Genomic DNA, 27,342 nt, shown 5'->3' on the forward strand with positions numbered 1-27,342 from the left:
TCGTTTCCTTTTAAATTAATCCCACTCAAAACATGTGAGGAACCCCACTGAACTCACACGCCATTTGCAACCATCTGGCTGAGCACTGTCTCAATGTGCTTGCACCTCTTCCTAGTCTGTCTTTTGACATCGCTATCTAGAGAAACTGGGAATTATTCTGGACAAGGATTAGTTACTGTTATGACTTACCTAACAAATAAGGTTTTAAAACCTCATACCTGATAATTATCATCTACACGCACTGGCCATTCACACCTGTGTAATAAACAAGTTGCATCAAGTTTGTAACAGTACTTTTAATTTCACAAAATGCACCAGGGAGTCAAAACAAGGTACTTTCTACTTAATCTGAACCCCTAGGATGCGACGGCCAGGCTGCAGAGCTGGCTGGAAAGAGCAGCGAATCTTCTATACTCTCCATTACACAGCACACCAGGCAAGCTTTTCTTTTTTGCAACAGGCCTGTGGACACTAACGATAGAGCCGGAAAAGTAAGCCCGAAGCTGATCACTGACCCCTGCAGAATAATCCCGAAGGCATCAAAGGGCTGAAAAAAAAAAAAGAAAAGAGAAAAGCCCAGGCAGAGGTTCATGAAGTCACTAGTAAGTGAGGTGAAAACAGGCACAGTGGAAAGAAATAGAAAGACAAGTGACAGTGGAAAGGGAAGCTGGAAATGCCTTGGAGGGAAGAGAAGATGGAAAAAGCTGGGGGGAAAAAGGGTAAAGAAATAAATAAAAGCACAATGTGTGAAATATGGACAGGAAAATTAAAGTTTGCTTTTCACTTTAGTCATATCCCTATATGCAATCTTGCTGGCATTCCTTAAAGATTCCCCTTTTGATTATGTATTTAGCCCTAAAGATAATGTAGATGCTGTTGAGAGCAGACTATTCAGGGGCAGGAGGTGCAGCTCCATCAGCCTGACTAAGGACCCTCTAAAATGACTACAGTGTGAATTAATCGATTTTGCAGCAGCCCATATATTTAAAAAGTCAGCCTGAAGCCTAGAATTTTATTAACGATAAAATCTTTAGCATATTATCCAGCCTCATTGAACTCTCTGCTCAATATTGTGCTTCCTCCGGGTTTGACTTCTGTGTACATAGGTCCTGCCGCGCAGGCCGATAGTGGTGTAGCAAGAGAACAGCGTGTGCAGCTCTTTCGCTGCATACTGTTCTCTGCCTAATCCGCTTTGCTCCGCAGCATGGAAACCACCCAGCTGCCCAGTTAGGAGTTCCAAACGCCACTGATCTTAGTTCAGTGAACAAAAATTTTTTGTCACAATTTTATATCGATGCAGCACGACTTACTGTGTGGATGAGATCCAGGGACGGGTGGATTCCTTCACATCCTAGCAAGTTGCAAGTGGCCGTCACAGGGAGCCCTGCTGCACCACGTCACGGGGCCATGGTCGAAGTCCTGCTCAGAAGCACACGAACCAGCCTGCCTGCAGGTGTGAAGCCTGCCTCACTTGCAAGGAGCTGACAGCTCACCAGGAACTTGCTAGCTCTGCAGTCTGATATCCTGACCTTGAGAGCTGGAGCACTTGGATGTAGTTTTAGGACACCCTTCTCTTCCCTGGGCCTGTAAAGAGGTGGCATCTTCACCCTTCTCTTGCAGCAGCAGCCTCTACTTGGCATGCAATGCTCGATCAGACAGCCTTTGGAGGGATCCTCCATGAAAAGCCAGCACAGAAGCATCCCAGGATCCAGACCAAGCTATGAGATCACAACATAGACACTAAACACACTTGGTGGCATTCTCACAAGGCAATGGCAGGGTCTGCAGCTGATGGGCAAAGCCACTGCTAGAACAAGAGGGCAGCCTATGAGCAGACACAGAATACTTCTACAATGCAGAGCAGCCGTGTGAGATTATCAGAGGAATGTGCTTGTATTTTCTTTTAAAACCACCTGATGTACTGCCAGAGGCAGAGTGTAGATACTGAGGACTGGGGAGTGTTCTGGCTCTGGAAATGCTGCCATTAGCAGTTGTACAAGGGCAGCTATAACCTCACGTGAGGACACAAGCATTCATCATCTCCTGTTCTGCCAGCCCTTACTCACTCTCGCGTTCACCGTTTCAGCAGCATCCTAGCACAGGCAGCAGTGAGGAAAGCTCTTTCACGTACGCCTGTTTCCACATCTTGTCATGTCCTTTATGCTCTCCCTCATCTAATCTGGCCAGGAACAAAGTAGCTTCACATGCGAGGAGGAACAAGATCAGTAACTGCGGAGGAGATATTGGAAAGCAAGCATTCTGCATTTAATGCAAGGACAAATGCAGTGAGACACTGCTTTGACCAATCCACATACTAATGCTCAGCCAGGAAATATGTATGACCACATGTGCTGGAAAGCCCATTTCATTTTGGATCAAAACAGGAGATTAATTAAATGGAGTTATCCTGACTCTTCTCTGCCTGTGAAGCAGCATAAAGCTTATTCAACCTGACACGGAGAAAGGACAGATGAACCAGGGAGCAGACACCTTATTCAGGGATTTAACATTTTCAGACTTTACCTCTCCCAAACTTTTGAGCTTTCCAAGAAGTTATGAGAAAGCAAGTTACTAATTGCATTGCCTGCAACATTGCACAAAGCTTTCTCAAATATTCCAAACACGATTGTTTCAGGGGTCATGCTAAAAACAGGTTAGGAAAGATGTAATTGCAGTGAAGCCCATACAACACACTATGGCCAATAAATTAGACTAGCATTGCTTGCAGGCACTGAACTTTGCTGATTCTCATTCTCTGGTTAAATCAGGTTCAGGGCCCTCACTGCGTAAAAGGTTAAGGAGAAAGTCAAACACCTCTCCTTCATGTCTGGAAAATAGTAAAAAATACAAAAAGAAAAATGTATTTCACTGAGACTAAGTTGATATTGAGAACGCAGACACACTGAGGCAGTGAAAAACTACTAAGGTAAAATACCAGTTGTGCTGAAGGCTGTACCTTTCAAACGAAAATGAAATATCCATCATATTTCTCCACTGAAACAACAGAAAAGTTGCATTATTTAGGAGAATTCATAAAGCAAGGTTACTTTTGTACTCTTAAAGATAGGAAAACTGTGTTAAAAAATATAACACACAAACTAGGAAAAACCCTAAATTCACTTTAGAAGGCACATCAAGGTCTCAGAATAACCAATTTGCTATTGTCTAAGTTAATAATTATTTAACTATTATAAGTCTTCTCAATATATACTGTTTTAAAAATTTAATCTAAAAAGAACCCACTTAACTTTATCTATATACTTAAGAACTCTCATTCAACTTTTAGAGTAAGAAACAAAACAAACCAAGTTCTCTACTTAAAATTTCCATGGGAAGAAGTATAAAAAAGTAGCTATCAGAAGGCTGAGCTTTACCTGAACATTTTCAGCAAATAGTTACAGAAAGGACCTGTAAATTAAAAGTAGATAGAAGAGGTGGTTGGAACTGCTGGGTTGTGGCAGACACCCTGCCCTTCAGCTATCTGCCTGTAGCTGTCTGTTCAACCAGTGCAGCTCCACCTCAGGGTTATATTAACTGGACTCAAAGTAGTTGTCCCAAGAGAGCTCAATTACACTTCACTGAAGATAAGGCACTCTTGTGGCTGGTCAGTCTCTTAAACATTGTTACTCCAACATAAGTGTTGATTGATTAAACTGGATAGAACTAACATTAAGTATTTTAGGGGCACACCCTTTACTTTTAAATCTGACTCTTAACCTATGTGTCCAGAAGGCACAAATGGCTCTTGATGATTAACTGCAAGCTTTATTCCTGTTTATTAAAGTACAGCCTTAATTTATTCAAACATCTAAGGGAGCTTTGTTACATTTGTAACAATGTAACAATGAGTACAGTATTTTTAATTTATGAAGCTCAGATTTTACTACTACAGTAGTTTTAAAAGAAAGGTATACCTATAATTAAATGCATAAGTCTTTCAAATAAAGACTTCTGAATTAAATGAATCCTTTTTGTATAACAAGGTGTCTTTTAGATAGCTAATTCAAAACTTTAACAGATATTATAGTAAAAAGAATGAGACACTTTCAGTCACTTGAGCGAGCACTGTTGAAAACAGTGACAATGTGTATTACACTTCTGTAGATTTTTAACCGATACAAATACTCATCTAGAACAAGAACAATCAATAATTTTACCAAATATTTACAAACTTTAGTAATTCACTCAGGTGAGGTCAAACATAATAGATAATGGCTAATTTTAAAACACAAACACCAGACATAAGATGAGATTCAAATTGGTATATTCTGAGTCCATTAATGCAAACATCAGTTCAACACACATCTTGTCAGAAGTCTGAGGTATCTAGTGCAACGTGGCAATAGATTTAGACATACTAAACTGTACCGACTTATGAAATCTCTAACACATACAATAAGTAACAACTCAGTCTGCTCTTTCCTCTTCCCCCATCAAGCACTGTTTAGCTCTGTATGGCTAAAACTGTGCCTTCTCTTCTGCGTGTTACAATCACTTTATGGGACAATTGCTCTTAAATCCCTGTTCTACAGTAACTACTTAAAATATCTGAAAACCTAAAAACTTTCACCCAAACTGTCTTTTCTGTCACCTTAAATCAGGACACCATGCTTAATTACCTCCTGCCTCTACTAAGCCAATGAAGCCTCCTGGTTTGCCAGTATTTCCAAGTAACTATTGCAACTTAACAGTCCTGTCTGCTCTACCCGTGCTTGAAATACCACTTTATCACTTCACTCCAGACAGGTAGGGCAGCACATCTCCTCTCCTACCATTTGCCTGTTCCCAGTTTTTAGACAATGGCTTCACGGATTGAACTGCAACAGATTTTAAAAGCTTCCATCATACTCAGAGTCTATGTGCTGAACTGATTACCTTCCCAGATTACATCTCACTGAAGCCCTTGCTCAGGAAGGTAGCTATTACTCTTTGTAAAGTCTGCAGGCACCATTTTTCTCTGTTGCTGTTGATTTAGGTTTTGATCAAATAGATTTGGCAACTTCTGTACTCCGTACTGACGGTTGGAGTTGCTGAATTTTATTTCATTCAACTGAAAGCAGCTTTATTCATCTGGGTATCCACTCAGCATCTCTGTTCAACATATGCATATGTTATGGTGTTTTTAATGTAGTGGCAGCACCCAACTTCATTTACACTTTGTCTGGGACAATTTAAATACGACTGAGCATGAGAAACTGGTAGAATGGCTGAGAGACAAGCTGCTGGATTATAAAGCGGTCAGAAGAAATTCAAACGCAATAGAAGAATAACAGGAAGACCTGGCAGTTACCGTTGCACAAGAAATAGGATGGGCAGTTCCAGGTATAAAAGTAGCTGCAAAATCTGTGAAGCCTGGAATGGAACATGAACCTGAAAGGTGGTAACTTGAATGAGAGGCTCAGGCATAACAAGAGATGGGGAGATAAACAGGATGCAAGGAAATGTAGAAAACAGTGCCAGAGTTGCTCCAGAACAGCCTGTTTAGAAACCATGACTGAAAAACTCACTGCAGTGAAAACATCAACCAACTGCTTCTTTTATTTGTTAACACACTATTTCAAAACAAAGTAAACATTACTTTCTAGAAATATATTTGCCGTCATACAACAGTAAGTAAAAAAATAGATAATACCTCAATTGCAAAATCTCACAATGTAATTAGATGCTAACGTGCCGTCCAGTACACTCAAAGCATGTACAAATATGCCCCAAAAATGGTAATTTCATAGCTTCCTGTTGGCTCTGATACAAAGTAAGGAAATAAATTGTGATAAACTGTTTCCTTGATAATTTTCCCAGCTGGAAACCAGTGACTTAAATTATAGATTAAATGACACTACAACCAAAGTACAGTAGTAGATCTCAGCACTACTATCTTAACAAAAAATTTCCATGCAGGCAAAAGGATCATTACAACTTTAGATGTAATACCATGGTTTGGGATCCAACCAACTAATTTACATGGTTTTAATACTGTTATTTTTAGGCCTTTTTACTTCCTTAGGGTTGTCTTGTATTTTGGCTTTTTACAGACTTTTTTATTAAAAAGTTTGTGTTCTATCACACACACCTCATCATGGATATAAGAGGGCTGTATCCTCAGAAGAAAGGAGAATAACCTTAGTACAAAATGGTAACTCTGGGGAAAGTCCACTTCTCTGTAATGAGCCAGATGACCACACAATCTGAAAAGAAAGGTAAAAATTAAAAAAGCCCTAAATTACAAGTGTATTTAGTTAGTATTTAGCTAGCATTAATATATTTAATTGTAATCAGATAAAACCTCTACATTTTACCAACAGCATAAATCACAATTCTGGTCTACAATGTCAATTCTGTGAAGGGATCCACTCCTGCAAAACCTTGAAGTAGACCAAGACATGTTCAGAGATGGTGCAGACACAGTAAGAAGGAAAAGCCTGTATAGCTTCTTGCCCTATGAAGCAGGATCATACTCAACCAGGCAAAGAATACATTCTTTGCCACTGAGGACTAAATTGAACCAGTGTTCATTGTGCCAACTTTTAGCAAATTTAGCAAAGTGTGAAGATGGCTAACTTGCCCTATTTTTAAAATTCCTAAGACTATCCAATGCAGACACCCCAGGCTCTTTTCTAGATTCTTTGCCCACACTCTCCATAGGGTCCCCTCTCTCCTCTTCCTGAAACTATGCCATGGGATTATAATCCATCCATTTCTTGCCCATTGCCTCTGTGTGCTAAATATAAATCACCTGTCTAGAAACAAGAGAGAGAAGCTGAGTTCCAGTCAAGGGAGTAATATAGGAAACACTGGGGCAAACATTGACCAGATTGACAGAAAGTAATTAGTGCTATAGCAACCTTCTGCTTAATTATTTTGTAGCTTTCACAGTGAAAATGTTAATGAAAATGATGAGTTGATTTTATTGGTGAAATATATAATAAAAACAGTAGGCTGAACTTGCTGGTAACAAGTGTCAGACTGAACAAAAGATGACACAGAGGACAGACTGCAGAGACAGCTCTGTAAACATTAAGTTCAGCAACTTAGGTTGGAAAAATATCCTGTTCTGGGTTAGACTCAAATTTGTTTTTATTAAAAGTTGTAAGTTTAAAACAGTATAAAATCCAGCTGTTTTGATTTTTTTAAAAAATCTTTTACATTGATAGGGGGATTCAGGTGCTATTCACCATAAAATCCTATGCATGTTCTAGCTTACTAGGTATTGCCCTGGGATGTGGAGAAACAGAGTTTAAAATTTCCCCTCTGTCTGATTCAGAGCAGCGGTCTTAAATATTCACCAGAACAAGGACTGGAATCTGTCTGTCCCAATTTATGGGCAAGTGTGCTAATTACTAGACTATAGAGTCATTTGCTTGCTCCCTCTTGCCCAACAAACATTTACATTTTACCTCAAAGTGGAGGAACAGACGGACCCATCCTGGAGTGTCATGCAAGCCACACTTCAGGGAGCGGAGTCTTTGTTTAAAGCCTCCCAAAGTCTGGCAGACTGGAAATCTGAAACTATCATGTCGTACATCCCATCCTATGGACTATCTCACGTTCCCCAAAAGCTGCCAGTGACTTCTTACAAAAACTAAATTTAATCAGATGTTTCAGCAGTGTCAGAATGCACTAGCTGACCCCCACAACCCAATGTGTTGGCTAAATTCAAACTTCATTGAGAAATGTTGTTTGAACCAAACCTGCATTTTTTGCCTAATATGAATTAAGACATTTTGCTATGGGTTAGTCAACCCTAAGATTTAGCAGCTACAGCTCTGATGGCCGTTTAGGTGTCAAATCTCAGTTTCCATTGGGGGGGGGAGCAGGGGAGTGATATTGTATATTCTGAGGCAAATGTATAATTACATCAGTATTGTAAAGCACCTATTTGATTAACTGCAGTCACACCTTTTCACAAGAGTACCTAAACACACACACATTTTTGCCCCATTTTGTGCTATTTTTGTGCTATTTACCCTAAGAGCATATCTGAAGAGTTAAAAAAAAAATCCAGGTGATTTTAAATTTAGATGTAATAAGGGAAATCCATTTTTCTCAACATTTTTCACACATTGTAATACCTCATCATATATAGAATCATAGAATCATTTACGTTGAAAAAGACCTTTAAGATCATCTAGTCCAACCGTAAAACTCCTATCACCTAAACACTTCTATAGCAAATCAATTTAGAATCCAGTTTAAAACTGAAAGTTCTAAAATAAAAGAAAATGTAAGAGCATTTCCCCAACCATTTGACTGATCTCAGCTTTGCCCACACTGAAATCATGCTTTAGTCCTACAATTAAAGCATTTCAGTAGTCCCAGTTAGACCATGCTGATTTTTAGAGAAAGAGAATTTGTAAGTTTGTTTTTACTTCTATTACACATACACACACTTGCATAGGATAAACCCTCATATCTGAAGGAGTAGATGTTGTTTTCCAAAGTTAAGTAAGTGTCAGATGTATAATTAACTACTTGCATTGCAAATGATATAATGGGAAATTTAACCGGTAAGAAATTCAAATCTTGTTTCATGAAGGCTATGACAGTTTGCCATTAACATTTTAATATATTACATATGAAAATGTAGGCTTAAAAACAGACTTTGCATGAAAGATTATTCACACAAACATACACCGAAATATCCACTCATTCAGTGTGTACATAAGATTTACGCAAATTTGTGGTAAAGGGATTATTACCTCTCCTCCCTTCAAAAAAAAAAGTTCTTATTCATACAAAAGAATGAATCCATGCAACCAAAGCTCTTGTAATATAACACTGTGTTTACATTATTCCAACCCATTTCTGTCATAGTGGATATGTGAAAGGTAATGTGAAAAGAAAATAGAGATAAGCAAATAAATCCACTGAAAGACAGAAAAGACTGCATACATGTAAAAGCCAGTTATTTTCAAGGGGACTATTTAAAAAATCAGGAACATATCGCTAATACTCTGTAGGGGCTATTGCTCTCTTAAGCATGCCATTTAGAAGTATATATCAGGTAAAGATTTAAGATGTTATTCAATGCACTAATGAAATCTCATTTCACATTAATGTAACCCGACCTCCTTTCCAAAAAACACCCTCCAATTGCACACATGAGAAATTCAGGAGAATCCAAGCCATCTGCAAAGTTCATCTTTTTCACTGATACTCACCGCTACCTTCCTCTTTTGGATTAGGGTTTCATGATATAACCAATGGCAGAACTGAAATCTGGTGTATGATCCAGAAGCCGTATCTACGCTACCCGGGGAGTTTACAAGAAACACTGTTTTAGATATTTCCTATTCCTTGGAGTAAATGCTGCTGAACTCCTACACTCTCTCAGCAAGGCTTTTGCTGTCTGTCTCTGGCCATGGTCCTCTGCCAGCACCCACCAAGTAGAAAACTCACCGTTTTTTGCAGAATTCGATGCAAGAGGAGAAGGTATTAAAGGAAGAGTGAGAAGTTCGACAGAAACCAGGCAGATACTCAAATCAGGACATGGTTTAGTAGGCATGGTGGTGTTGGGTTGATGGTGGGACTTGATGATCTTAAAGGTCTTTTCCAACCTAAACGATCCTATGATTCTATAAATATCCATATAACTTTGTACAAGGCTGGATTAGCTGGGCTATCATTCTCCTTGCTACTTAGGTCCTTTAAAGAAAATAATTTTACTAACAAATACACATACCCTTAATTGAAAAAAAAATTCTCTTTCACTTGTGAAGGCAGGATTTGGGAACAGTTCTCTAGTAAGACAGACACGAAACTTCCTTAATAGCATAAAATGTTTTCTTTTCCCATATTTCTTCTTTTACTTTTCTAGTAAAATAAATTTTATTCTTTTACTTTTCTACTTGTAAAAAATACAACTGTTGATTGCCGATATGCTTAGATGAAATAGTGGTAAAGTCCTTTTCACTCGTAATTATTTTTTTTTAAATATGGTCTGGAGGCATTAATTGCCTGCTTATTTGAACTCCGACTGCTGATTTTAACTTTAATTTTGATTAAGGCCACCACAAAAGCACTATAGTGATTTAGAAAATCAATTTCCTATGCTTTTGGGGGGCCAGGGGAGAGAGAGGAATGGAACCATTTTTCCATTCTCTGGAGAGCTGTGGTGCAAGTTTTTTCTAAAATACTATGAAGAAGAAAGTGAAGTGAGTATTTGTACCTAGCTGCTACTCTTGCCATGTGACTCTAGTTGTGGATTTTGTCTCATCTCCTCTCTTCTCAAAAGCTCACTTTGATCACTCTTCGTATTACAATTTGTCTACTCCCAATCCAAGACTAACCATTCTGCATGTGCCCCTTTCTACAAATTATTTTAACTATATGTGAATACATAGCTGTGCACACACCCCATATTTGTCATTTGTAAAATATATATATATGTGGCACTTTACTTTCAGGGGAACTTTCCAAAATGTATTTAACAAAAATTTGAATACTTACTTCTCAGTACATAGTTTAACAGTACACAGCCAATAGTCAGGGTTCATGGCGGTAAGCAAACCACATTTTTCTTGCAAAATTCCCTTCAGGCTATGCCCGTGAAAACAACTCCCATCTGTGTTTTCTTCATACCAGCTTAACTGAAAACTTGAAGGATTTGGCTTTTCAGCAGGTTGCACTGAACCAGACAGCTTGCCAAACTGATTTTGTAAGTTCACAACCATTCCTGTACAAATAGAAACAAAAAGAACAAGGCAAAAGTATTAAGTATTAGAATACTGTTTAGAGGCAATTAATACAGGAAGAAAATAGGGTATTTGTGCCATATCTTTTTTTCTTTTTTTTCTTTAAATCTCTGTGTGGAATACTGAGAAACCTTGAAGGTCTGTATGTTCTCTCCCCCATTCCATTTAAAAATCAACTCTGTCGTGTTTTAGGGAAAGATTTTGAAAGATAATTCAAAATGCCAGGTGTTTCATACCTAATAATATTAATACTGGGGCACTCCAAAAGCATTTCCCCAAGTAAAATCTGTAAAATCCATTTGATACTGCTGGTATTTTTATGCTGATAGAAAACACAGGCCAGGATGCCTTTCGCTATTATTTACCTGGTTGTATGCTATCTCTCAGACTGGCTAAGATTTTTTTAGTAGTTTCCTGTGTATCAGAATTAAGGAAGCCTGGTTTCATACACATATGGATTTAAGGTTAAGCTTTTCCTAGTGCAAATTTCAACTGGGGAAAAAAAACAACAAAAAAACCACTTCACCTTTCCTCACTGTTAGTGAAAGAATGACAAATTTTCATAAGTTACTGAGGCTGAGAAGGGAAAGAATGTATGACAATAGATCAGCACACAAAATACAACCACCTAAGCCTTGTTCCCCTATGGTAAAAAGCAGGTTAAAAACCACTGTTGTTGGAGCTTCAACTTCTTTTATGACCTGTATCTGAATAAAATCATTCATAAACTGGGAAACAAAGCAGAAAAGACATTCTAAAGGAATCCAAGGACTGGGAAGCTTATCTTTCAAGAGGACACTAAAATCTACCATCAAAAACAAAGGCCAAGGAAGGTTTCTGAAAACCTGTATCTGGCACTTTTTAGAACACTCTCTGTCTCTACTATTTTAAATTTGTTTTAAGATGAATCTTGCCCAGTTACAATGGCATTATGTGATACTCCTGCCTGCAACAACTAGTGGTAAAGCTCCATAATCTAAGTGGTCCTCTTCTAGCTTGAAAAGAAGCAGAGCCAGAAGAGGAATCTAGAGTGCCACAGAAATGATGAACAATTAATCATTATCCACTTTTTCTTATAAACACAGGAATTAAAGGGCATCTGAGCAAACAATCAGCTTGAAATAAACAAACCTAAACATGTTTTTCCATGGAACATGACTTGACTGCAGGATCACCCCTACTGAAGTTTGAAGAGTAAGAACATTCAAAAAGCCCCAATTGCATTCTTGAAAGAGAAATCCAACGTGAGTTATTCAAACCAAACAGGATTATACAAGTTGTTTGCAAGTCCTTGAACCAGTCACTTCCAGAAACTGGAAGAGTATATAAAGGGAAAAATATCACTTGCCACACTTAACACCTCTCTCCAAATATCTGTTGCTTACTAGATACTTACTAGATACTCTTAAATGTAGGATGAAGAACTTCAGACCTAATTTGGTTGAATAGAATTCTGGTTTTCCGTATTTCCACAGATAAGTGGTTTTGTTGGGTTTTGTGTTTGCTTCTACATCAGCGTAAACCCCAGTCATTTCTTGTAAGTACTTCTAGAGCTACTAAAATAAAGCAGATGTACCTGCATTCTGACCACATATAGCTATAGCTATTCAAGTAAAGTCACGTTCAGACAAGCCTTCCTCACTTTCTATAGAGGACTGCAAGAAGGAATGGGAGAGGAGAGGGACATGCAAGGTCTACCAAAGGACATACTGGGATATCCATACCAAAGGATATGAGAAACTAAAGGAGAAAACGGACAGAAAAGCTATGGAAGACTAACAACAATTCATGAAGATCACAGTTATATAAAGGCAGCTGACAAACCAATAAAGTTGAGTACAGAGTACTCATTCTGAGATGTGGTTCCGTAGGTCATTAGGAAGACTGGGAAAGGCAGTTTCAGTTAAGCATGAGGAAAATGTCTGTTTGAAGAATTCCAGCCACAGGTTGTAAAATAGTACTACATTAATTGTACCCAGAGATGAAAGAGAGAAGGGAAATTATTTTAAGATATAAATGTTATCACAGTCAGGGCTGCAGATTTTCTATGATGGGAAAAGTTGGAGCAGATTTCTGCGTTGCTGGGAAGAAGCAAAGTTTACTCACGTCTTCTCTTAAGAACTTTAGATTTCTTCTTGGCTGAATAAAACAGTGGCTTTTCACATCTCCACAGATACCTACCAGTAAGAGACATAACAATTGTTAAGAAAAAGAAAGCTGAAGCAAACAAGTAAAAGAATAGTAATTTCTTACAAATACTGCTAGAGCTATTAAATTAAAAATCAAAATAATCTAATGGTTAGTGCTATTAAAAGTCACTGACCCCCCCAACACTTTTAGGAAGTCTTTTTTCAGAGTAGGCAAACTGGGGCATGTAAGCCTAGATTTAGTGTAATCAGTTAATTGTTCAGCTGTATAAGCTACTTGTCACAGAAAGTGAGCATTTAATTAATATGCTGGATAAACATTATCAGTGTAAATAGGAAATTAAGATAGGGATTTAATCACTCTATTTACCCAAGCTTAATGGATAGAAATGTGGAGCAAATTCCTAACTTTTAAAATTTCTGTAGGGGTCAGGATTTCATGTAAACTGTCTACCTTAAAAAAGTACTTAAAAACCTCTTACTTGGCTCTTTCTTCATCCAATTTCTTTTGCTCCACATCCAAGGAACATTTTATCACCTTGTACCACTTTTTGAACTCAAAATATGGACCACCTGGATAAAACATACACATTTTAGGTTGGGAAGAAGTGAAAGAAATGTGTAGTACACAGAAGGTGGTCTCCACACAGTTAGACCCTGTGTCTTCCACCTGTATACAAACCTATCCTGAATTCTATGTGCTTAAAGAAAAGATACTTGATCTAACAATTCCGTAAGAAAGAGAAATGCAGAAATGCAGTGAAAGAACAGCACGTCATAAGCGCGAAGAAGCCCCTTAGCTTAGAATAGACTTCATAAATTTAGCATAATTCAATCCTTTTCCCTCCTTTCTGAAAGTTAAGCCTAGAAACTACCTCCTCTCTACCAAAGGAACTAGATCTCCACAGTGCGAAGTGGCCTCCACCTGTTTGAAAGCTGACTTCAAGGAATTAATGTAACTATTAAGATCTAAACGAGCTCAGATGTAAAATTTCAAACAGTTTCATCAACTCCCCACTGACTATCCTACTAGCCATGAAACCTTACAGGGCTGGAAAGATAAACTAGACAATTGTATTCACTTCTTATCAGCTTCCCATGTTTCTGAGCACAGGAACTTCACTCCTTGATATGTGAACAAATATTTACCAGCACATGCAAAAACATTAAGGCATATGGCATTTTAGCAGCACATTTATCATTGGTGGTCCAAAGAGGCACAGGACTGAAGCAGACCAACTGTGTACAGTAAGTATAAGAATTCCAAACAGAACTATGGTGTAGATTTATATATTTAAAATATAATCAACTCTTATTACCCGTGGGTGGATTATCTGCACTGCGAATTAACTAGGCTTTGGATTTCCCCATCACCCCAGCTGCACTGCATGTGATGTTTGCATCATGCTTAGCTTTGCCAGCTAGCTGTTTAAAGCATTTTTAAGGTGAATATACTGTTCTTATAATCAAGCTTATATACATATTGTATTAACTGCATTTTTGCTATTGGGGTTATCCTGCCACAGGATGTCTTAAATGCTAGAAATATAGATGGACTCAAAAAGCAACAGACAAATGAAGGAAAGACAGACCCTTCAGTAGTTCTTAAAATTCAAAGGTGTGGATACAACTTCTTTTATGAACTCCTTAAACCCAGAGGTTTAAGTAAGTACTCCTAAACTGCTGGGAGGGCAGTTTTCTGGGAGGAGGGTGTGGAAATTTTTGTTAAACTTCATATGAATTATTAAGCATCTGTCACAAGCAAAACCATTGTCAGAGACATGATGCTACACTATAATAACCATTTACCTGGCCAGTACTGCTAGCCTGATGTTCATATAGCAGAGCTGACTGGAAAATACACAGGTCTGTGATATACATACACATATATACATCTCAATCAATTCTTATTTAAACATAAACTGTACTGTGTATGTGTGCAGTTCATAGAACATACACACATAAGCACACTAGGTAACTACAACTATCTACTGTACAGCTTCCAGTCTGGCTTGAAAGACTGTAGGAGCTGAAATACTATTTTTTTATTTAAAAAAAACAAAAAAACCTAGAGAAAGGATAGTTAAATTGAGAATGCAGTCAACATAAATGGGATCTTTAAAACTCAGTATTAACCATTATTCATTTCAGCACACTAACTTTGGGAAAATGCCAGAGGCAGTTTTGAGCTCTGGCACTAATCAGTGCTCTAACAGAAATTCTCACCTCAGCTCCTCTGTGCAGCTGCTCACCATCATCCCAACATTTTAAGGATAGGGACAACATAACAGAGCATATGGATCATTTTACACCAGCAGATTTTAAAGTAAAAAAAGTGGGCAAAGAATGAGCTGTTAATTCCTGAGGGCAATGAGACTTGTTAATATGGGAGAAACCCCATTAAGACATTAATGGCTTTGAGCCTCAGCTTGTAAGCAGTTGCACAACTTCTACTCTTGTCACTATTATGTACTTCAAGTTTTCAAGGGAAAAAAAAAAGATCCAAAATAAGTTTGTGTATCCACTTGAAAATGAGAATTACCGGTTTTCGTTAATAGTGATGACTGTCTCAAGATACAGCAGTAATTGTGCTAACACCGATTTTATTATTGAGTTAAATTTTTAAAAAGTAACAGAAGGGTCAAAATGGACCCAAAACTGGATGGAAGGCATAGAAGATAAATCACTATAACACATTTGTGATCTTATCTTCAACTGTGACCTGGATCAGGCCATGGAACATCTTCCTGAAGATTTCTAATCTTTGAGTTGGTCTTTCTGCCCTCAAAGAACCATGTTCACACCATTATCTTCTCTATCTTAATTGCTGCTAGCTTTTTGACACTCTCTCAGGATTATTTGGACTAAGAAAACAGATTACATCTGAAATATGTTACACACTAAGACATTTTATTTAACAAGACTAAACAAGTTTGGATTTTATCATAAATGTGGTTTGATGCCCCTAATAAGTATCTGCTATTTACGATCAAAGCGCGTTCCCTCTTTACTGCGTATCCATTCATCTTCATCTAGCATGCATAAAATTCTAAAACAAGAGGCAAACATGCACAAGGAGAAGCAGAAAGGTACCTAGCAAAATGTGTACCAAATTCCCCTACCCAGTACAATAAGAATTATGCAGGTAAACCGAGATGATTTTTCATGAACAGGATCTACTGTTTTCTTTGAATAAAGATTTTCCCTAAAAGAATAAATGACAACAACACATTTTAATCATCAATAAGACAAGACTTTCTAAGCCTGATTACAAAGTTACTTAACTCACAAAATCATAAGACTGCTTCTACTAGAATATTTACGTACCTTCTTTGTTATTTTTATTTCTTTCTTCAGCAAACTCTGAAAGTAACCTGAAAAAAATATAAAAATCAGGTTACTTTGTAGATCCAGATACTGCACTTTTCACATTAAATTCAAATACAACCGGCAAAAATTACACCCTAATTTTATTCCAAGTTTCAGATTCAAACAGATTATTTTTAAAAATAAGTAATATTTAATGTCTAAAATTACTTCAGGTGTATGTATTATGCTACTGAACTGAATCAAAATTCAAATACTATAAATTTAATATTACTAAAGAAAGAATGATCCAAGACAATCGTTTGCATTATTTGAAATTTGGGCTTTGCTACAGATTTGCCTGTACACTTACCATTCATAGTGATCATCTAATAAAAACAATAATTTGAGCACAACTACGATGACTGCTGCAGCAAGAACATCGTATTTCACTTTTCTTGTTGACTTATTTCCAGGCACAAGAGTCAGGAAATCCACTTCTCCAACACAGATCTTTTTCACCACTCGACAAGTCCAATTATGCAATTCATCTGATTAATGCAAATAAAAATATAAAATGACAAGCTAGAAGTACTTCTACAGTGCAAATATGTTGGTATTTGAGGAAAACAATGCTTCAGTCTTTTAGGACCATTAGACAGCAATTTTTTTCACGCTGATAAGTATTTTGGGGTGTTTTTAAAAATACTAGGCAACCTTCACTGTGCTTACATGCGAAAGAGCCATGACGTACTATATATTCACATGGAGAAACAACCCCCCCTTTTTAATAGTGTTTTGATGTTACTCGAATGATGTTGTTAGATCATCCTGAACATTCCTGCGGGAAAACCTATCTTAAAACTACATAAATATAGTTTCAAAAAAACCCAAAAGCTTGTCACAAACTTTTTTCCTGCATGTTGACTAAACACCCATGCAAGGATGGATTCAGTACTGCGAAGAGGAACAGGGGCTAGTTTTAAAGAAGCTAGTTAGTTATGAACAGCAGCCTAATCATGGCAGGGCAGCACTTGCTGCTACCCTGACAAAACCCAGCTGAGGTACAGACAATCCCAGCCTAGGTTAAAACTGGCTTTACATTGTAAAGCCTGGTTGCACCCGCTGGCACAGGTTATGTCAAAAAGATATAACTACAGCTCCAAAAGCAGTACTAAAGTATCTACACAGTCTCTTATTAGTCTATGCTCATTTTTCACAGATACAAATCCCCCAAATTTCTCACCTTTCCTGTTCAGCAAGAAATACAGGAGTTGATTACATCACCATCAGATTCCACAAAGGTTAGCAATGTATGACTAAGTACAACCTTAATCCAGCTACACTTTATACTCTCTTGCTGCTTACAAAGAGTTCAGTAGGAACTAATTTTTAATCCTCTCGCCTATAACAGTAGAAGTTAAAAAAAAAATCTGGAAACCAAATTTTCTTATAAATACTGTCAGTATATTTTCTTTCATTTCAGATACTTAAAATGGCCTTTTCATTAGTATTTAGTGTCCTAAGAAACATTGCCAATCCATTGCTTGCTTTATTTTTTTAGGAGTTGTTAGACAACAGTAGTCCTTTTTCAATTTGTAAAAAGAATGCTTCTACATGATAAAAACTTAGTTGCAAGGAAAAAGTAAAGAACAATATATTCTTCTTCTACAGTAATTTTCAAAGAGTACTTAGCTTTGTATTTCTCTAATAAATCTGAAAGTGCCAAATTTCTAGCTTTTTCTTTGTTTCAATTGATACTTCAAAATCTGAAAAATAATGTGATCCTCTACAGGATCACAACACTGGTGTAAAACTACAAAATTAGAATTTCAGCCCTAAATCTGTTGGATATCTCCTCTTCATTTAACTGTGAGTAAACAGAAAAGCCAAGTAGCTTAACTCAACACAACTAATTGCAAAATAAGACAATAAAACTCCCCAAACTATTAATTGTTGGAATGCTTTGAGGAAAAAAATAATAATATTAATTTACAGGCTATTTGTCTGTATAAGTCATCTTCACTGACAGTGGTATTTGATAGAAACTATGGTAGCCCAACAGACAGTTCACATACTAGGACTTACTAGTCTTTCTTTGGCAATTCAGTATTCAAGACTTAATTTTAGGATAAACAATATTCAATATTTATGCAATATATGAGCTCAAAACTAAATCGAAAATCAAGTGAGACAGTAGCTGATTTGTCACACCGCATTGCTTGTTAATATAAAAATAAATGCTAATATTAAATATTATAGAATATACAGTCAATATTATGTATGAGACAATTCAGTGCTAAGCAATCAGGTCCCAACTTCATGAATCATTTAGCTAAAGTTAATAAATCACATGAATTCAACTTAGTTCACATGGATACAGAAAGATTTGAAATGAAGTATCCACTTCACAACCTTAGAGAGCCAGCACCAGAGTGTCCCTGCATATCTGGGCCTATAATACATACTCTAAATGTTTGATGAAGGTGCCTTCTATATAAATTATCTTTCAGTTCAAGCTTAAATGGGTATAAATCAGAAGGAAAAGAGTAGGCACTTTTAAAGTAGTAATTCAAGTCTTTTTGCTAGAGTTTAATAAACCAAAGAAAAATTTTATCAGTTTGGGTTTGGGAAAGTATTTACCAGGTAAATTAGCTTCCATCAAGTACTTTATGCACAACATGTCTGGATGAAGAAAGCAGCTGTCTGTTATATCTGGAAATCGAGGCAGGTCTAAAAACGCTGCAAGCTCAAGCATTTTGTTGTATACTTCTTCATATACAGGCCACGACTGAAAGACAGGGTTAGAGGGTGTTATACATTTGCTCTATTATCATATTTGTTAATAATTTTAAATTAGTTATCAATGTTAAATTCTGTATTATTTAACACTGAATTATTTATACAGACTCTTTTAGCATTCTCTATGACTAAACATACATGAAAGAATGGAGCCAGACTGCAGTACTGCAAAGAGAAACATGTGCTAGTTTTAAAACCCATGAAACATCTAAGGAACAAACAAAAAGTTGCTTCAGACCTGCAACCAACCCATTACCTTTTTTGTGAAGTGATCAGTGTATCTCCAGATGCTCCAAAATTGAAAGACTGTTGGAAAAAAAAAACAACCCAGGTGCAATTGAGGGTGAACTCTCTAAAGAGCTAAGAGATCACAGAACCACAGAAGGGTGGAGGTTGGCAGGGACTGCTTGAGATCATCAAGTCCAAGCCCCTGCTTGGGTCAGCTAGAGCAGGCTGCCCAGAACCACATCCAGTCAGATTTTTAATTATCTCCATAGATGGCAGCTCCATAAGGTCTGTGGAAAATCTCCTCCAGTGTTTCACCACCCTCACTGTACAAAAGAAAAAAGGTTGGTTTTCTTTATGCTTGAATGGAATTTCTTGTATTTTAATTTGTGCCCATTTCCTCTCATCCTGTCACTGCATACTACCAAGGAGGATCTGTTTTTTCTCCTTTGCACCCTCCTGCAGGTATCACGTCATACCCGCCCTGAGTCTTCTCTTCTCCATCTCCAGGCTGAACAGTCCCAGCTCTCTCAGTCTCCCCTTGTTTGTCAGATGTTCCGCTCCCTTCATCATCTTCACGGCCCTTTACTGGACTCACTCCGCTATGTCCATATCTCCTTTGTACTGGGGAGCCCAGAACTGGACCCAGCACTCCAGATGTGTCTTGCCAGTGCCGAGTAGAGAGGAAGGATCACCTCCCTTGATCTGCTAGCAGTGCTCTGCCTAATGCAGCCTGGGATGACATTGGTGGTCTTTGCCACAAGGGCACACTGCTGGCTCACAGTCATCTTCACAGCATCTTGTCCACCAGAACTCCCAGGGCCTTCTCTGAAAAGCTGCTTTCCAGCCGGTCAGCCACCCAGCACATGCTGGTGTCTGTGGTTATTATGCAATGCATATATATATATATATATATATATATCAACAAGAATATGATCAATATGAGGCTAACAGGCCTTTAGTTCCCCAGATCCTCCTTCCTGCCCTTCTTGAAGACAGGGGTGATGTCTGCTTTCTTCCAGTTCTCTAGAAACTCCCCCAGTCACCCTGACTTTTCAAAAATTATTGACAGTGTGCTTGCAATGACACTAGCCAGTTCCCTCAGCACTTACAGCAGCATCCCATCACGGCCCGTGAACCTTCATATGTCCAGTTTGTTTATATATTCCCTAACCTGCTCCTTCTCCACCAAGGGTAAGTCTGCCTTCCCCTAGACTTTCCCACTGGTTTCAAGGACCTGGGATTGGTGAAGGCCATTCTTATCAGCAAAGACTGAGGCAAAAATAGCATTCATCACCTTAGCCTTCTCCTTAGTCTTTGTGACCATGTCCCCATTCCCATTCAGCAGCAGGCCCACATTCTCTAGAACCTTTCCACAGAATTTTCAGTAGAACTTCATTTTAAAAAAATATTTAATTCCATATTTACATATTTATTCATGAAATTAAATCTGCTATTCTCTTTGCAAAACTATTGACTGCATGAATAAAGTTCTCCCAATTTCTACCAAGATTTTCCTGCTAGAGAAGAATATAACTTGCAGACAGATTTTGACATACTTCTTCATAATGAACTCAGCAGGACCTGAAGTTTCCGTAAGTATGGACTGTAAGGTTTGACCCTCATTTCTTAATACCTGACCTGTTTCATTAAACATTCTTAGTTGTCTGTATTTTAAATCATTACTTGAGTTTACCTCTTAAAGTGATAACTTTCACTGCTTCAGGCTACTTTACCATTTTAAACGTATAAAAAGCAATGCTTTTTCTGCTTTAGTTGGTGGTTCTAATTCAGCAGAGCACTTTATCACATATTTATATTTTATCAAGTCAATTTGTGCATAAGATACTTTCCTTTAAATGGAATTTAGCAGGGGTTTACACTTTGTGCACAAGTTCAAAACTTTCCTGAACAAGAGTGAATTCAGGCTTCTGGGTTTTTTATAGACCAGATTAAAAACAGAGCAATCACGTTTACAAAAAGAAGACTGAAATAATGTGTTTTTATTCAATCATTTGGTTTCATCTATTTTAATATAAGCTATGTAGCCAATGCTCACATTTTATTGTTTTGAATGACTGCCAACATTTCCTTTTTTTAAATGATCTCCCCTCAGACTGCAGTTCAGACTTGCTTAACTGCATGAACACATGCTTAAGCAAATGAATAATTCTGCTGTCACTTACTGTTACACATGCAACTTTTTGTAACAGTTAGGAAGTTGTATCATGTTCATCATATTTTCTAAACAGTTTCTAAACAGCAAGTCTAAAAATTGGCTTAGAGTGCTACAGGACTATCTTGAGAAACAAGAAAAACATGCATTACCAGACTTCTACAGAAGACCAGGCTCACAGTACTTTCCGTTCCTCTTAAAAAGCAGTGCTAAATTGAATACCAAAACAATCTTGGAAGAAAACATGAATCACATGTAACTTCTCTTGATTGTATTTGGGGAAAAATTAAAGTCCCAGATAATTCAAGTAAAAGCATTACATAAATATTATTCCTAATTAGATATAAAGGAAATATGTTTTTTCCTTTAATGAAAAGCAGTTAATTAGTAGCTTCTTAATAATATATCAGAGATGAAAATAAATTAAGACACTCTGAATTCAGTCATTTGAAGCATTCCCATTCTCAAACATTGAACTATCTCCAGTGAAGCTATCTGAACAGTCGAATTAACACAGAGGTACTATAAGGATTATAGCTTTTAATTGGAGGACTCAAGGTAGACACCTATATCACCTTATACCTGAGCTTCTCTCACTGTATCAAGGTAAGGAGACAGCTTTCCTATCCTAGGTGCTAATGAATCATCCCTTCCTCCTCATGCCCAACACTGACTTTTGTTTCAAAGCTTTTGTTTGCGATTTAGAGAAGGCAATTTGGTTCTTTTTCAAAATGGCTAGAAAACACTCTGCTTTGCAACGACAACTGATGCTTTCTTTTTTTTTAAAGGGCAAACACAAGTGTTGTAAAAACGACAAATAAAAATTAATACCAAGAGCTATCACTTGGCTTATTTTAAGAAGAGTGTTAACAGACAAAAACTATTCTTAGCTGATCTGTGTTCATAAAGAGTTGTAAACACAATTGGGACATGCAGATCTAGGAAGGGCATACTAATCCACCATAAAGATCAACCAAATCAATTGTTACTTTCCAGGGCTTAATGGAAAGCTTAAGCTCAAAAACATTCACTCTAGTACTTGTGTTTCTACAACACAGCACTGAGTCATGACGATGCAAGTTGAACCAAACACCATGCTTCCAGAAGTACGCAGTAATCTCTTGAAGTGTAAACTGCAAGCATAAGCGGGATCCAACACAAGATCACATCTCAGTAGGACACATCATAACAAAGGGCTGAAGGCTGAAAGGTTGAGGAGACTGTAGACTTACTTCACTTATCAAGCACTGATAATTTTTACCAGTCACTACATACCCTGTTTAATTCTGAAAAAGCTGAGAGTTCATACAGCGAATCTCTTATTCTGCAAAGTTTCATACATACTGCGGGGGTTAAAACAGAAAGAACACCCAAATTCCACACAACCAACATAGCAAATGTTAGGACAGTATTAAAAAGCAAAATAAAGCAAATAAGCAGCCCCCAAATTAATAAAAGTTATCACCTTCTGCCTAGCTATATATCTCCACCAGAGGAAAAGAACCTGATAAAACAAGTTGCACTGAAAGTCAACCAGCAAATCAACTGGGAAAGCAAGATCCAGAGCTGGGGCCTCCCTCCTTCAGGTGAAAAAACTCTGCCTCCAGCACCCCATGATTAAACCCCAAGGGAGGAGTACTTGGACAAGAGAGGACAGTGTTAGATCATACACCACACACTCTCCAAGTATAACTTTCACTTATCTAATCATAAACTAAAAAATTTTGCGTTACATATTTTCAAGTTGTATTTCTGTGCTAAATATTAGGACAACCCCTGTGTCCATCAGCACATGGAGTTACTGAGCTCTCACCTTGTTTCGAGAACCTGGGAAACACTCCACACATAAAATTCAGCTACAAACCCTTGAGGGCACTTAATTTCAGGAAGACTGACAGAAAATCCTTTTATAGTTATGCCACCTGCTAGCCTTTTCATGTGTTTTGCAAGCTGGGATTTCTTCAAGACTGATGAACAACGCTGAGAGAGCCTATAACTTGTCTAGATTGGGTACAGAGGTTATCGAGAACTTTTCTTAACAGCTTTGTCTTCAAAATATTTGTATCTTATTCCCACATGTGACAAATAAGGTAGCTTCAGGTCTTCTCCAGAAAGCAGTACAGAAGATTAGTACTACTTGAGAACACTTTTTTCTTTTCTTTCCCTCCCTACTGACTTCAGCTGAGCATAGAACAAAATACACACTGTTGAGTAGGTGAAGAAGTGTCTAGAACAAGATTTTCATTATGATAAATATTCATTAGACTATTTAAATCGATTGCCTTTATCTTTCAAAGTTACATGGAATTTTTCACCTGTATTAGAAAAGAACAAGCTGGTTTTCAGAAGCAGATGAGCCAAACTATTAGCATGATAATCAGATCACAGTAACAGGTAATTGTTTTGGGTAAGCCAAGATTGCAGCCTCTCCTACTTGTTTGGACAATATCAGAATGTTGCTGATCAACAAGTAGAAAAGTATGCATTGGCTGGCTTTCTAGATTAATTTGCAGGCTCCATAGCTTCTTGTTTTAAATGTGGTCTGACTGACTCTCTTCTTAGATGACTGTATAGGCCGTTTCCTTCTCCTGTATCAGGACAATATCCCAGCAGGCATTACTTACATATTCACAGTTCGGTTTATTTTATTGTGATAATTTTCTATCCTTTCTGAAATGAATTAATTACAGAATTGTTTTAAATTCTCCCTTTTATATTTCCCCCCCTCCATCCTCCTCTCCCATTCAGTACTTTTTTCACAGCACAGTTCTCTTCCTCATCATTCTTCTACTTGCGAATTTCCATCCCGGGAACTTTTTCTTCCCATGCCTGCACATTTTCTAAGGCTCTACCTTCACCTGTGCTGCTCATGTTCAGCAGTGGACATCTTTTCCAAGTGATGTTTTTAATGACTATTTAATAACGTCCAACTTCATTTTTTCATTATCAGCTTTTTGTAGGTATCTGGGAATCTTTGACATTTAGAGTTTGGACATGCTTGCAATTATCTAAAAAACAGCATGGCTTCATCATTTTTAAGATGACAAATCCAACCTAGGCCAGGTTTGAAAAAGAGTGTACCAATGTTTTCAGGAAATGGACTAAGAAAGCAATTTAACTTGAAGGTTTGGAAAACATCAGGTTATGAGGGTTGGAGAAGGGGTTTCTGCAACACAATCCAGAATTTTGGTTCAATCCTTGAGTAAAGCAAGGCATGTCCATAAAACAAAAGGTATTTATTGTAAAAGTAATAAACCAAATAGATGCCCTAATGTGTGTAAACATCTTTGAATGCAGCCTGCATTGAAACACACATTCCCAGGACCCCAAGCTAGCTTTAAATTTATGTAAGGTAAAATTAGGTACCAACAACGAGCATGCACAGCAGTCTAGTGCTCTATGGAGCCTGGCTCACCTTACTTTGCTTCTGCTGCTTAACTGGTTCAGATATATCTGGTCATCTGCAGCATAAGCCTGATGTGGGATGACACCAGCCACAGTGCACACAGGTTACATAAAAGAATTGACAGTAAAGACAATAACTGTATCAGCTGTAAAATTTACACCCAAATTAGTATTTAAAACTGAATGAAATGACCTTGTGAACCAATTGTTACATACTAGATCCTTAATGTGGTCAGCAAGCCTAAACTCCTAGACTACTAAAGGGGTTTGGTTTTCTTCATGTTTTTTGTGTACTCTCACAGTACTACCAGTCTGGCTACCTCCCATACAAACACACACTGATGAATCTTCTGATGTGTATTTTTTTAATGACATTTTTTTTCCCCTTGCCTAACCTCTATCTACCTCTCAGGGACCATCATCATCCCATCTGGAACAGCAGCAAAGTAATGCAACAGCCATCACACACAAATTAAATGTGCTTTAACACTGGGTATTACTATGAATATAAGCAACACTCACTAAAAATTTTTTGCCATCTAACCTAGCTGGAAAAAACCTAATGTAGTCAACTCTGTTGCACAGTTAGATTCTGTGTAGTTTCTTCATGAACGCCTTCTTTGCCAGAGCATAGGGTATACAGAAAAGACATACGCAATGTTTAAAGGCAATCTCTAAAGGTCCCTTCCAACCCAAACCATTCTATGATTCTATGACATTGTAAGCACTGTTACCACTGCTGTATAGAAATGTCCCAGCCTTGTGAACTGCTGGCGAGAGTGAAAGTATACTGGGGAGAACCACTGCACCCTGCTCCTATGTCCTTTCCTAGGTCACCATCAGAAACAGGAGACCAGATTCAACGAGCCTCGCGTCTGACTCAGTGCAGCCATTTTTATGTGGACTAAATGAGCACATACATTTCTTCAAACCCTGATATCCATGAATCACTTAAAGATGCTGATGTAACAGCAAGAGGGTGTGCCTGGAATTATTAAAAGGGAACCAAATGACAAGAAGAACAAAGACAGGTGAAACTGCTACAACTCCATTTAGACAACTGCTAAGAAATACACAGCTCATGAGACTTCTTCCACTAGAAAAGACATAAAGAATCCAAGCACACAATTAAAGCTGCTGCTTTACAAGCCTGCCATTGAGCAGAAGGGTAACTGAAAGGTTAAGACAGGAAAATGAAATCAATTTGTCCACCTCGAAGACAAGCAAACAGGTTGCCCAAGTTATCTGCCTGGCAACAAATGGGTAGAGGAAAAAAAGAAAAAGTCAAGATGCCATTTGAAAACCATAGAAGTCGTCATACCGGCAGCCTCTCTCTTGCTCTCTCCTTTGATAACTCTTTCAGCTGAAACAGCTATTACATCTTAAAATCCCAAATTTCTCTTGATCATTGTTGCAGAGGAAGTGAGAAGAATTTTTGTATAGAAAAAAGGATTAATTTTAGAAGATAACTCAATGAACAATGTTTATGCATTTTTGAAAGAAAAAAAATCTAGACATGCTAGGATATTAGACTGCATTAAATTGACAGAGGCAGTTTTTACTTAAGAATTCAAGATGGCATGCGGATGAGCCAGCAACCCACACACAAGAGACAAAGCTAATGATTTTTGTTGGATGCATAGCAGACCTTTCAATAGGCTACTTTCAGAGGAAGACATCTTTTTCCTTACACGATTCCTGGCTAAAGAGGTTTTTGAATAAATGAGTTTCAAAATTAATAAACCAACAGACACACGTGCTTGAGCGTTAGCCTGTTCATGCTCACCAGCTAACTCTGGCAAATATCACTTTTCTAAAAAACGTAGTCTTTCTACAAATGGAGAGAGTAATCCAGTAAGGAGATGAACTGTCATAATGTATTGAAAATTAAGAGTTTGGAAACAAATTTTGCTGAATTTCATAAATATTTTGGTAGGTTTGTTTTCTTTCTTCATTAAGTAATGCTTAAAGACAGGTATAGACAAGCTAGAGTTTCTGTTACACAACAGCAAGCTCCCATGATAAACTTGATTACAATAATCCTTTCAGCAGTGAACTTCCTCCTCAGCTTTTTTTTTTCTTTCAGATAAAAGCTTCACCCTTGCTTCTTTCCATTCTACACTACTTTCTATCCTGAACTAGTACTGCAGGCACCTGTTAATATGCACAAAAAATACAGAGTTAGACAGAAAAAAAAATCCCACAAAGACACCCACCCCCAACAAAAATAAGATTACAAGGTATCTCAAAACACCAGCAGACCAAAGCAGGAATCACTGCTTGTTTTGGAAAGTAAAAGCAGCATAGCTGATTAGCAGAATTTGTATGGCTAGAATTTTATACCTCTTAGAAGATTTTTTTTAAATAAACAAGAATGACTGGCTTCTGTCTTAATTTGAATTCTTTAAATAGTTACCACTTAAAAAAAAATAAAAATCATATGGCAATTAAGCTCATTCAAGTTTTAGTCAGGAAAAGAAGGTCTTGCACATCAGACCTTGAATGTTTTGAGAAAAGGACCTCAGCAAACAGAAGAACGTGTCTAAAAGCCAGTCTGGTGGATACACTTTCCAGGGAAGCAGAAAGCCAT

General features: G+C 37.6%; 1 protein-coding gene across 4 annotated transcripts in view; it reads right to left on the minus strand.

Annotated features, from left to right (window-relative positions):
- Positions 1 to 5,520: 5,520 nt before the first annotated feature.
- Positions 5,521 to 27,342, minus strand: part of TAF1B (TATA-box binding protein associated factor, RNA polymerase I subunit B) — a 51,457-nt gene continuing 29,635 nt past the window's right edge. For all 4 annotated transcript variants that reach the window (XM_069805819.1, XM_069805820.1, XM_069805821.1 and 1 more), the window contains exons 9-15: positions 18,788 to 18,935; positions 16,518 to 16,695; positions 16,166 to 16,212; positions 13,321 to 13,411; positions 12,798 to 12,868; positions 10,447 to 10,672; positions 5,521 to 6,185 (exon numbers count right to left, since the gene is read on the minus strand). In XM_069805819.1, coding sequence (XP_069661920.1) covers positions 5,993 to 6,185; positions 10,447 to 10,672; positions 12,798 to 12,868; positions 13,321 to 13,411; positions 16,166 to 16,212; positions 16,518 to 16,695; positions 18,788 to 18,935 — 954 coding nt within the window. In that variant the 3' untranslated portion in view covers positions 5,521 to 5,992. The remainder of the gene's footprint in view (positions 6,186 to 10,446; positions 10,673 to 12,797; positions 12,869 to 13,320; positions 13,412 to 16,165; positions 16,213 to 16,517; positions 16,696 to 18,787; positions 18,936 to 27,342) is intronic.

This window comes from Haliaeetus albicilla, chromosome 18, assembly GCF_947461875.1.
Source record: "Haliaeetus albicilla chromosome 18, bHalAlb1.1, whole genome shotgun sequence".
Taxonomy (NCBI): domain Eukaryota; kingdom Metazoa; phylum Chordata; class Aves; order Accipitriformes; family Accipitridae; genus Haliaeetus; species Haliaeetus albicilla.